Raw genomic sequence first — 14,085 nt, forward strand, 5'->3', positions numbered from 1 at the left:
ACTCCCTCCCATTAACATTATCATGTCCATAAAAGCTCCACCCACCTTTTCACGAAATGATTTAGCTACCAAGAGACTGTAATCTGAAATCAAACAGCTAAAAGTAAAAAATATATTGATGTGCTGCTGGAATCAAGAAATCTCATGCGAGGTCTTCATAGAAGCATGCCCTCTTGCCCATGTCTTGCTATTTCATGTAATAACTGAGGCCTGAAAATGTTTTTATTCCATTTAAAGTTAAAATTTAATAGTGGCTAAAAATAAAGACTTATTTCTGTCTGGTGATGTCCCTGTTATTTCCTCAACTAAGTAGTAAAAAAAAAAAGAGTGATAATATGTACTTAGTCTTGAAAGACTCATGATAAACCATTATATTTTCAGTCTAGAGTGTTTGGACAGGGCTCAGTATATATAGTTTTAAAACCAATCCAAATAATTCAAATCTGTCAACAAACCCATAGCACAGGGGAAGACAAAAAGAGTACTCCATAAAAACACAGAGGAAGAAATCCACTAATGATCAATAATTCAAATTTCTTAAAACACTGTAATTCTCTGCAGAGCAGCATATGTGATTTTGCTATCTATTCCGTCAGAAAAGTTTTAGGGCAATGTGTCATATTGGGAACACGAACATCATACATTGCAGGCGTGAATTGGAGGAAAAGAGTGTGTGGTGGGTGTAATTATAGAGCAGGACAGGAATGCATGCATGTGCATACAGTATGTGCATGTACATATTTCATTAAGAACCAAAAGGGAGAAATAAGTGAGAGCCGAGAAAGGGACAGTAAGATACAGGCCTGTTAATTTGGAGGCTGATTTCACAGTGTGTCAGTCACAGGAAGAAAGAGCTCGCTATCTCTCTCTCTCTCTCTCTAACTCTCTCCTCTAGATCCCCTATTTTTTCCTGCTTTATTCAGCTGACAGCACTGGAAATTGGTGCTAAGATGGAAGCAGTATCCTGCAGTAGTACAGGACCAATTACAAGGTGTGTATGTATTTGGCAATGTGAGTTTGTGTACTGGGGAAAAGAACATGTTTGAGTGCAGAACATAAAAAATGAAATGAATTTGAAATGAAAAATGTGAAAAAGTATGTCATCGTTTCCAACCCGTATGACACAAAATCCTCACATCCAACCCCAGCTTTCCTTGGTTCACATGTGTTCATCAGAGAAACATGACATGTGTTCTATGAATGAATGACGTGTGTTCTTTTGAGTCAGATCACCTTAATGAATCAGGTAATCCAAATCTAAATGACTCATTCACAAATCTGATTGATTCTCGAGTGACTTACTGACTCAATGATCTGGTAACAATGGTTAGCAGCTCACTGGAGGGGAAGATTGTCAGCAAATAATGTAATTTTTGGTCTGTTTCTCACAGACAAAAGGTCATATTAACCAGTTCTGTGATTCTTTTCTAGTGCTTTTGTGTCCATTTTTGAAGCTTCAAAGCTTCCATTCCGTTTATCACTGAATGTGAGAACATACATTTATTTATTGTTTCTGCATCTGTTGGTGTCACTATTCTCTTTGTTCTATTATTAGTGATCTTTGGAACCTCTTTGTGGCTTATGAAACAGAGGAGGGGGGTTTCTAATTAACATGTTTCCTTCAGGTCTACTTTAGTATCTTGATAATGAATTTTGTGGCTTTTTATTAGCTTACAGGTAGGTGGGCTTGAATCTTTAATATCATCCTGTCTGAACTCCTGCTGCCATATTGCAATCTTGCATATTTTAATTATTGAATTGATTCTGTTATGTTGATAGATGACAAGATTAACCGTGTTCAAGAGCAAAGTCAGCGAGGGAAAAAGATATGCTAATGTGGGTAATGACTACATGAATAAGCGTACGTGTGTGTTAAGCCAACCTGGTGGAACTCCCGCTGGTGCTGCACCGCTCCGACATCACCACCTATGGGCAGCTGCTCGGACATCTCCTCGTCTTTTGCTGTCAGCCATTCGATGATCTCCTGCAGCGACAGCTGGAGCTTCCCGCTGTTGTCCGAAAAGGCCTCCAGCCGTACCCTGCCAACACAGCAAACGACAAACCCGTCACAGGGCACGGACCCACGGCCAAATCTTTGACAGCACTGAGATCACAGCACTGAAAAACTGTCCATATATGGAATCTCAGGACATATTCATACTGCACCTTGTCACCATTTCTGTTTTATTATTTTTTAAGGTTTTGCAATGTTATGCCCTGGCGAATAGGCCAACATAGCTTGAAAAACAGCATATGTTTGGATGAATATGGATACTAGTCTCTACCAGGCTTCTTAAGTATCTACACAAAAATAAAATACATTTTAATCATTTAATAATTAAATTAATTCCTTCAGATGAGATGTTAAACTGAGGTCCTGACTCTCTGTGGTCATTAAAAATCCTAGGATGTCTTTTGAATGAGGTGTGTAACCCTGGCAACCTGGCCAAATTTGCCCACTGGCCTCTGTCCATCATGGCCTCCTAATCATAAATATATATATGTATGTATGTATATATATATATATATATATATATATATATATATATATATATATATATATATGTGTATATATATATATATATATATATATATATATATATATATATATATATATATATATATATATATAGTATACATATGAAGAGTTCAGATGCAAAAGCCTCTAAATGCCATTTGAAATTTTCTTCTTTAATGATGATTTTTATCTAACTTGTATATTTAAGTTCAGTAATTTCACTTAAATGGCAATTAATAGATAATCTTCATTGCCATTTAAGTGAAATTACTGAACTTAAATACACAAGCTTGATAAAAATGATCATTTTAGAAGGAAATTTCAAATGGCACTTAGAGGCTTTTGCATCTGAACTCTTCATATATAGTATATATATATATATATATATATATATATATATATATATATATATATATATATATATATACTGTATATATATATATATATATATATATATATATATATACATATATACACACACTCAAGGATTATAAGGAACATCATACTAATACGGTGTTTGACCCTCTTTTGCCTTCAGAAGTGCCTTAATTCTATGTGACGTTGATTCAACAAGGTGCTAAAAGCATTATTTAGAAATGTTGGCCCATATTGATAGAATAGCATCTTGCAGTTGATGGAGCTCAACATCAACAGAAGGGAATTCACATGGCAGAGCATCCTCGGTAAACTAAACGCAGGCCTATCAGGTAAAGTTATGTATAATTTTAATTTAAGTTAAAAAGGCTTCAGCTGCTGGGGGTGGGTGGGGGGATAGCTAAAACAAAGGGATAAACGATTTATATGTTTGAATTACTAAAATACAGCATATTTTATGTTAGTAATTGCATTACCTTTCCAAGACATTGAAAATGTAACGCAGCAATGACTGCTCTCCAGCACATTAAGTCATGGGTGAAGTATGTACCAATTCAGATTTTCTCCAGGCCATTTATTTAGGTTAGTCACATGATGGTAGCGCAGCACAATTTTACAAGACAGCTGTAGGACATTCACCTATTTGTGTTTGGGTTCATGAATTCAGCTCCAAGTTTGCAGCATCCTGTCTTCCTTCATTTGAACAAGATGCTCAACCTCTGCTGATACAAAAGCGGCCTCACAGCAGCACAGGTACGCTGCTGATTGAAGTGTGGGCAGTATCAAATTTGCAGCACATATATCTTTGAAATGTGGATAAAAAGCTATATTTTGGGCTCATCTCAGCAATATTTTACGATTATGTTTTTCTGGCTTCAGGTTGTGCTTTAGCGTGGGTCTTAATGGGCTTCTTTTGTGCAATAATTCTCCTAAACAGGTTATTAGCTGAGCAGTGGCTGCATTAGACTTTATCATGGTCTCGTTATTTTGACAGGCAGGGTCGTACAAATTCTGTCATAATCTATATTACCCGTCATGTGGATGTCAGTATTCTAATGATAATAAAACATTTCAAAGCTTTTGTTTTTGTTCAATTTTTCATTTTTAATCATGAATTTACAGCATGAGCATATAGGCTTATAAATTATGAAGAGAACAGATTAAAAGTCAGAGACTATGCGTCACTTATGTTCAACACCACAATGCGTGTCTTTTTTTTTCCTGTAGTGACAACCGAGGCCACCTTTGCCTGATCAGGCAAATATGAACAACACAATATTACAAAATACAATTACCATTAAAATATGAATGAAAAAGTATGAAATTAACAAAAATTGAATGAAAAAAAGTAAAAAAAATAATAATTGAATAATACTGAATAAACTCTATCAACTTTCCATATCTGCCTGAACTCAAACCTTTCTCCTGGTCTGCATAGACTTAAACTGGATGCGCGCCTGTGCGTAATCAAACGTATCAATGGCCTTAGACTTCTTGTGGCAGTTTTAATTTTGTTCTAAAGACTAAACTGGTCAGTGGTGGGAATTACAGTTACAAGTTGAATTTACAATTGATCACCCTCAGTGTAATCTGTCAAAATAATAGACGGGCGTTAGATTTTCCTGACGCTGCAAAAAAAAAAGAAAAGAAAAGAAAAAAAGAAAAATTCCACCATTTGAAACTGGGTTTCTATCCACATATTTTTTTATGATTATTTTGCAACACCACATAAAAATGCTGTATGAAAACACCAAATTAATAGGTGGACAAGAAGATAAATCGTACGTCTTGTAATACGAATGGTAATAAGACATGAGCACATTAAAACTATGATGGAAACATTTCTTCAATAAATTAATGTGCATCAAAATAGAAATGTTCCCTTTTGAGGGAACTCACGATGCGTCAATGACGTTGTGGGAACGCCCCTGCGTGATTGGATCTGAGTGCATCCAGAGTGGATCTGTTCACATCTCAGGACACAACGCACTGTCTACTGTGTTTTTTTCCCTTACGCACCCAGCCCCGCTGGGTTTGGATGCGATGGTACAGATGTGGCCGAGGCAACAGCTGTATGCTTTTCTCCGATTGCTCTGCTGCCCGGAGATTTGGAGAAGATCCGCCAGGACGGGTGAGTTTCTTGTTAGTAGCTCCGTGCTGGCCAAGCCGAATTTGGTTCTAGAACCTTAAGCGGGAAGAGAGATTCTCCATTCTCGCCCAGAAGCACTCAACCTGTGGGCTGGCCTCTGAGGGGGCCAGACTCATAGAATCTGAGCTCTCAACCGAGGTTGTAGAAATCATTTTAAGCTCCAGAGCTCCATCCATTAGGAAACTTTATGCCCTTAAATGGATAGTTTTTACCTCTTGGTGTTTTCAACATCAGTGGGATCCAGTTAATTGCATTGGGATCGGTTCAATGCTCAAGTTCCTCCAAGATCGTTTTTCATCAGGGTTATCCCCTCCTACTCTGAAGGTCTATGTTGCGGCTATCTGTGCCTACCATGCTCCCTCTGGGGGTTTATCTTTTGGAAAAGATCCTCTTATTATTTGTTTCCTCCAAGGCACCCTGAGACTAAGGCCTGCAGTTCATTCCAGAATTCCAACCTGGGATCTGTCTGTTGTTGTAGAAGGTCTGTCTGTTGCTCCCTTTGAGCCTCTTGAATCTGTCTCAAATAAAATTTCTGGCCCTCAAAACAGTGTTCCGTCTAGGTATTTCCTCACTTAAAAGAGTAGAAGACCTCCAGGCCTGGTCTGTATCTCCATGCCTTGAGTTTGAGCCAGGTATGGTTAAGGCTAGGGGTGCAACGGTACAGATAGCCCACGGTACGGTCCGTACCTCGGTTTTTGGGCCACGGTCTCGGTTCGGTTTCGGTACGTTTTGTGCAGAAAGATCCCAAAAATATGTTTTATTTTTTCTTATATGCATTAACATAATGTCACAGTAGGAAGAACATCAATGTGTATGAAATAAATTAACACTCTAGTCTGTACTGAACAGAACTAAGTAATACAACAGAACTTCAACTACCACTTATAAAATACAAAATGTAAACAAACACACTTTAGAATATTCAAGTGGATCCCAATTCCAAACCTTGATAACTGGTATATAAAGTGGTCAATGTGAAAGAAAAAGTGCACTTTTACCTTTAACAAACATAAATTAGCTTGTGGTTTGAATAAAAAGAGCCGAGCAAAATAATATAATAAAAAAAAACTTCATTCAGGATACAAAGTGCAATGTTATTTACTCATCCACTATTGAGAGATTCTTGTGCAAAAAGATACTGCAGTCAAACGTTTGACTGGGTTTGCGTTATGCATCCACTAGATGTGCTGGGAATGTAGCGAGTGCGCGGAGCCGGAGGTGAGGCGTTTATTTAGTTAGTGTGAGCGCGCTGGGGCGGGCACAATGTACATTCGCAGCCTGACTCATATATTCAATGTGCGGCGGCTCGCTGCAGCAACGGCTCGCTGTTTTGAATGAGACGACCCGGTACTGTGAACGGGGAGCGTTTTTTTGAACATCTGTGACGCGCGAGCAGCGCCGTGTGACAAAGCGGGCATATGCTGGACACGAGCGCGAGTTCGCGGGCGAATTTAATAACGCGGAGCGTTGTTAACTAATTCCATATATAAGACGATCCGGATTATAAGGCACACTGTCGTTTTTTGAGAAGATTAAAGGCTTTTAAGTGCACCTTATAGTGCGGAAAATACGGGAAAAGGATCAGCACGAACTCTATGGCAAAACCGAAGTCCCGCGGGACACGAGGGTAGATTGTCCCGTGCAGGGCTGACCGAACGGTCCGGGATTTTACCGTGTACCGTTGCATCCCTAGTTAAGGCATTCCTCTATTCTAAATGAATGACGTCAGCCGCCCATGACGCTCATCGTCAGCTTCGAAAAAAAAAAACTGAGCAGTCTATCTCAGGGATGAAGGAGGTATGGCAAAGTGACACATCGTCTCATTACCTATTCTCGCCATTAGATTAGTTGACAAGTGCTCAGAAGCATTCACGCAGGGTCATTCCGACAGCGTCATTTACCCATCGTCTCGTTCCCTATCTCAGGGAACTATGGTTACAGATGTAACCTTTACGTCACAATTATGTCATTTGGTCAAACAAACTTGTTCAATGGTGTCGACTGTTCTAGTGGAAAAAAAATGGGATGTACACACTGCTATATTTTTTTTCCCCTAAATTCAAATATTATTATAAATTTAACTTAATTTAAATACTAGAATATATACAGTATGTATATATATATAATGTGTATATATTGTTATTTTTAATAATTCGTACAAAGAGGCCAATTGTCAGTCAACAAAACTTAGGCAAACATGTTTAATTTAGCTTTGTTAAGAATATTTTCAAACAAAACAATGCCACATAACATAAAAAAATAATAATTTACTGATTGCTTTAATAAAAATATCACAAAGCGAAATCACATTCTCAGTAAAAATGAATGTATTGGCTATTATATACTGCATAATTACAGACCAAGAAGAGGGATACAATGAAAAGAGAGAAAAGTCAAAGGACAAACCGACTTCACCTGTCCAAACGTCTATTGTACTGGGGGAGGATGGGAACAGCACTCCTAATAGGAGTCTCCTATAATGGTGTGGTATTAGACTCAATAAAGGCTGCCAGGCTGCCGACATTTCATTAGACAGCCTGTGTGTTCTATAGTTGCCTGAAGGCTCCATCATCCAGACACAAACAAACACGCACACACCCCTCCACTGGTGTGACTGTGTAGCGGATAAATAAGCACACATATGCACCCACACACATATACAAAGACAAAAGAATTGAACCCGAGGAAAATTCTGCTGGGGTCACAGAGCAAGCTGTAGATTCTTGCACTATATTCACATCAAGGATCAAATGAAGCTCCTGACTCCTGTGTGATTAATGAGTACACGTAGTGTTTCTAGTCAGGGCAGATGGGTTGAACTTACTTCAAAATGGAAAGGTTCTTTAAGATCTTATTCTTGTAGTCCTTGAAAGGGCCTTTTGTAACACAGCAAGCCTTTAGCTATAACTGGCACATATTGCTTTTAATACAATTACAGAAACATGCGTTTTTGTTGTAGTTCTGTAAAAGTATATTAGTGTGTTGTAAGCATTTGTATAAAAAGTCTTCTAAAAAGGTTCTGGTTATTGTCCCTGATTGGTTGAGCCGTGTTCAAAGCCACTGTAAAGTACTGCGGAAATTCTGCGCCACTGCAATATTAAAATAAATATTTATTATGGACTCCGAACATATATTATTTACTCCGCTCTGTGCCTAACAATGTCCCTAGTTGTTCTAAATTCACTGCAAACCAAGGCTTCTTAGGACTTATAGCTTCAATTGAACATTACAATAAATATAAATAGAGCTGTTGGTGCAAAACAATGCCAAAGGTTCAATTATCAATAAACACGAACACTATTGAATACAGTGGGATCCATATCTGAAACCATCTTGAAGATTTTCTTCTGCATTTAAAACCTGGAAATGTTTTAGTACTTTAAAAAATATAAAAAACGAACCATTGTTATGATTGCATGAAGAAATTATGACACAGACGAATAAATAAACAGAACAAAAACAATAAAATAATTTAAGATTTTAAGGTCACTAATTAAATAACCAAATTTGACACTTGTGAACTGCATCCTACAGACAGTTTCAGCTTCAAATTCAGCTTTTCACACAAATTGTTATGCTTATAATTCAATAATTTGAACAAAAATTTTTTAAAAATGTAAGCATATGATGGAAGCCTGTTCTCATACGAGAGGTTCTCTCATACTGCGTAATATCTTACGCTAGGGGAAAACCTCTTTTCCACAAGATATTGAAGCCAAAAAGTATCCTTAATTTTGAATTAATGTAAAACGCGTTGCGGCAGCATGCAGACATAGGCAAGGCGACTCGTGCCATTTTTACATATAATGTATAAAAAATATAAATATTTTGTAGTATTATAGTAATTACTGTCACTTTTGACCAGTTTTTTTGTATCATTGCTGAATAAAAGTATGAAAAAAAAAATCTCACTGACCCTAAACTTTTAAAATGGGCTATATGCACGCATAAATTCCACATTTGACGCAAGGATGCTCGTCCATTTCCGGTTGTGGAGATTAAGCGGAGGAAAACCGAGGAAAACGGGATTATGGCAGAGTCTTCAAAATTTACTGTCCTCCCATCTTTGAAACGAAATTTACATATGTTTAGATGTAATTTTATATATATAGTTATGTTTATTTAATATAATTTTAAAAAGAAGCATAAACACAACGAGGGGTGTCTGTTTAATCTGTTTTTGTGACTAACGTTTCTTTAGTATAACCATGGAGTATAAAATTCAATATAAATTCTCGGTATTGCATTGGACTCTGCGATTGGCGGAAGTTATCGAAAATCCTTACACCTTCACCGGAAATACCGCCGTGCATAGAGCCCATTGTAGTGTAAAGACTACAACTGTGAAATATATACATGCAATAATGAGAAATAATTATTAACAATTGCAAGTTATTAAGTTAACGCTATTAACTAGCAACTGCAAGTTATGAAGTCACATTAAAATATATAAAAATCACATTGTGATTCAAAAAAGCTGCAATTACAAAAAATAAAGCCGTATTTATGAACAAAGTCAGAATTACCGTAATTCGTTTTTTTTTTCTCTGAGTAAGAAACTGACTTCTTTAGTATTTAAACATTTACCAAATTAGATGCAAATGTACTGTAGATGTAATGTAGTCTAGACTTTTACTGTTATTTACTGGATGCAATCATAATTTCTTTCGCCTCTTGTTTGGTCTGTCCTCTCGACACATTTGACACATTTGAGAACATTGTTGCAAGTTTGAGCAATGCACACCATCTCTCTGCCTCTCTTGCCATCACATTACATCCCGTAGCCAGTCCTGCACAGCCTGCTGGGTTTCTGCAGCCCTTCTAAATCCTGAGACTTAGACCATCGATCATCTCATCTCTCTCTGAGGCTTTATGGGGATTCCTCCAAAAGCCACAAAATCAAACAATGCCTCTGCTGGACAAGCATCCAAATCCCATGGTCATTTTTACAGAGGAAAAGAAACAAATAAAAAACTCAATGGAATCAGAGCAGGGCAGTATATAGACCTCCACGCTTGGCTCCAGGTAGTGAACTCAGGTTAACAAATGGAGATTAATTGGGGGCTTTAATGGATTGGATAGCAGTACTGAGATGGCACATGGAGGAGACATCTGGATCGGTTTGTTGCAGGAGCTGGACGGCATGTTAGTGTAGACTCAATGGCTGGCCATGACTGCTAGCGACTGGGAAGCAAACTGGTAATACTGTAGCTGTGCGCAGTGCTCTGGCAGTCTTGTAACGTTGCTTATTCAATGTGAACCATCAAGCACGATGGCTAGCATAGGAAACAGCAATCAATACTAGAGGCCAACCAGGAGCTATTTTCACTGTGTTCACACATGCAAGCCATTGCTTGAGGACAATTCATGCCTTTTCAGGGCCATTTGTACTAAAAGATTTTTACATTGGCATTTATTTATTTTGCAGACGTTTATCCAAAGCAAATATTCAAATGCTTCAATCCAGAACAATTTACAGTAGATGTAACCCAAGGTAGATGCACTAGTAAAAGGTATTTGATTGTGAAATGTGGTTCTAGCATACATACATTTTCTTACGTTTGCTTAAACATCATACCAAATTACTTTTCGTCTTGATATCAGCATCTAAAACATGTATTTCATGGATGAACAACTTCAGTGATGTACAAAATTACAAATCTTATTAGGGAACACATTGCGATAAGCATAATCTGATAACTTGTCAACTGAAAGATTTTAGAGAAATAATAAACCTACGTTATTAAATATTTTAGGTTGATAAAGGAAATTGATTGCCATTTCCTATGCTAGCAATCATGCTAGATGGTTCATATCGAACAAGCAATGTTACATGCACTCCAATGACAATTTGCAAGACAATCATCAATTGTGATGCTCTCATAGCAAAGTAGTCTGAGAAGATCAAATATCGCAATTTCCTTTAGTACAAATACATTAGTACAAATGACAGTGAGATGTATTGAAAACATTTGAATTTAGATTAAATATACATTTGGGATATTGTAAGAAATCAACTAAACAAAATATATAACATTAGCCTAGTGGTTTTTGGATATTTCACTGCAGAAATCCTACATATTGCACCTTTAAAGGGGCACTATGCAGTAATCACGTTTTTGTCAAACAGTCGCTGTGGAGTACTTGAATTGTAAATACCACTCACGCAGAGCGTGAGATAGCCTGTTACATAGTATAAAATAGTATATTGTGTTTAATTTGTCGTTTAATGAGATTTCATTTGTTGTTTTATGTTGTTAGAGGTGAGAATTTTCACGTGATTAAATACATAGATCCAACCGCTATCCCCATGAACTTTAATGGTCCAAAGGCAGAACTTTTGCCAAGTGTGTCAGAGGTTCTGGGTTCTATAATTGTTACTAGTAGTATAGTTTATTTTCCTCATCAAAACCAATTGTTTATTAGTGGTGGTATTCAGGGGCGCAACTACCCAGTTTCAGAGGGGTATGCAGCAACAAATAAATATACAAATAAAACAAATAAAACAAATAAAAATAAAAAAATAAAATAAATGTAATGTAAGTGTGCTGTGTAATAAGTGAGTAGGAAGAAATGAGAGCTAACAGAAAAAAAAAAGTGCAAAATTGTCGTTTATTAACACAATTATACTATAGCTACTCCACCTTGATGAACCCCCCCCCCCCCCCCCCCTAAGAAAACCATAAGCTCCATTGGAACAGCAATACCAGTGTTTCTCACAGGATTTTAGGTAAAACTGTGGTAGGTGGACCTCTGTTTGTCTAGGGGGGTTCGGGGGCATGCTCCCCCGAAAGAAAATGTTGTGTTCTGTAATGTTAAATTCAGCAGACTGGTGCACTTTGAGAGTTCAAAATCAAAAGCTCCAACCCATATTCAGGGTGCAAATTAAACAGAGACTAACTAAAAGAGGATCAAATTTTTCTCTGTCTAAATTACTACAAAATAATAGTTATAATATTAATCCCATGATAGTAATTGCCATAAAGGCTATTGTAAATGCACAGCAAAATAAAGGAAACTTTCATAATTAGTTTTGCACTAATTTCTATACTTGAAAGATACTTGCGCATAATGACATATTTCATGGGCCAGTGTGTCAGAAAAAAAACTAAAGCTGATTTTTTTTGACCAATGCATTACACCAACACAGCGCCGCCAATTAAGCAAAAAACAAAACAAAAACAAACAAACAAATGGGCCACCGATGTATGAGTTTTGTGGGCCGTTAAGACAAATAAATTAAAAAAGGATGAAATGTATTGTCTGAAAAGCACGTCGGCCCAGCGGGAATCTCCCGGTAGTCCCGATGGCCACCGAGATAGAGATATAGATAGCCATACCTGGATGTCATATTTTAAATCCTACCTGTTGGATTTCAGCAATGCATGCAGTTATTTAGCTGCTGTCGCATCAATTGACATGCCATCTCCTTTTCTCTCTTTCTTTTTCTATTTTTAGCACCACAGCATTTTGTTTTATCCATCTTTTTCGACGACAACTACTCGCTCAGCGCTCACGGCGCCCCCGCCCGCTCGCGATATTACCCGCCCCCCTTCTCCATGAGGGCGCCTACTCTAGCCTGGCTGTTAGTCCTCTAAAATTTTATATAGCATTGAAGGAATGCAGAAATTATTTAGAAACGCACAACGGCAGCTACATATAGAAATAGCTGCCGTTATAGCCTATATATACATTTTTTTTTTTTTTTTTTTTTTTTTTACCATCGCTTTGGCGCCCCCCATTGTGCTGCGCCCCTATGCGCCGCATATAGCGCATACCCACTTTTTGCGCCACTGGTGGTATTTCAAGCAGAGACACGTTTTTTTGTGCATTTTGTTTTGTGATTTCACCGTAACAAATATAGAGAGTCTCTCAGTCTCCACAACGGATTGAAGCGTCTGTGTGCAGACTGTGAACAACACTGATCGCAGCGGCAACGGGCACTTTCACTTGACACTTGACAAAAACACATTTCAGATTGCCTCTTATTTACCAAACAAATGAAAAGAATGCTCTACTAGAGTTACCTGGAGATGTTTTATTTGTTTGTATTGCTACATCCGTGCCACAAGATGTTTCAATGGGGACAAACAGTATCACACCCGCAAATTACGCCTATGCTCGTGTCTTACTCCTCGCTCGGTCAGTCTGCCGTTTCCCCTTTCTCTGTTCCTCTACATTGTTCCTGGATGGGGGTGTGTATGTGTGCAGTGTCGTAAAGGAATATGTTATATCATGAGAGCACCATTCAACCCGAAAGAAGTCATTTAACCATTTCAATAACTCTTAATCTGTTCAGTTAAGCTAAAAAAAATTGCATTGAATCCCTTTAAAGTAACATCATAAATCTGTTTTTTTTTTAAGCATAAAAATGTAAATGAAGAAACACTAATCTGTCTCAATTATACAAATTAAAGCAAAATAAGAACAAAACTCATTCAATCTGTCTCATTGGTCAATGTGTGCAAATGAGTTGTCTAATCAACCTGGCATTGTGTTCTACTACGATTGTTGGCTCTTTGATGAATGCTTTGTTCTTCTTTAAGTCTAATTGATGCCAAATGCATAAATGTAAATGCTGCATGATGACCATCAGACGGGGTCGCTTCAAGGATCAGCAAATTACTAATTGCTACAGATAAATTGAGGTGCCTGGTGATGTCCTTTCTCTTTCATTTGTGTTTCTGGTCCAGAAGCGTAGCCTACGGCTGTGCCATTCTCTTTTGAGGCCTGTCCTCTTAATGATACCACCCTCAAAATGTAACACTGAATGAAAAAGAAGGGTGTGAGATTAGTCTGCGGGCACAGATCCGTAGAGCAATGAAGCCATTGGCTATAAAAAGGCGATGGCACCCTGAGAGAAATGAGCCTTACAATTCAGCATTGCCTGTCTCGCCTCTTTCATTACCCTACATTCTGTTTATAAGACACAGTTAAACAAAAACAATGGGCTACTGCACAGGCACTTACATGCATACAAACGCCACATCAGTATTATCAGCCAGTTGTATATGGCATTGTGTATGCATAAACACTTCATTGG

At 37.6% G+C, this 14,085-nt stretch overlaps 1 protein-coding gene across 7 annotated transcripts in view; it reads right to left on the minus strand.

Annotated features, from left to right (window-relative positions):
* Nucleotides 1–14,085, minus strand: part of drp2 (dystrophin related protein 2) — a 148,015-nt gene that overhangs the window by 48,404 nt on the left and 85,526 nt on the right. For all 7 annotated transcript variants that reach the window (XM_089134942.1, XM_039655185.2, XM_089134943.1 and 4 more), the window contains one exon: nucleotides 1,883–2,039. In XM_089134942.1, the coding sequence (XP_088991068.1) occupies nucleotides 1,883–2,039 (157 nt within the window). The remainder of the gene's footprint in view (nucleotides 1–1,882; nucleotides 2,040–14,085) is intronic.

Source organism: Pimephales promelas, chromosome 9 (genome assembly GCF_988280905.1).
Source record: "Pimephales promelas chromosome 9, fPimPro1.hap1.1, whole genome shotgun sequence".
Classification (NCBI taxonomy): Eukaryota; Metazoa; Chordata; class Actinopteri; order Cypriniformes; family Leuciscidae; genus Pimephales; species Pimephales promelas.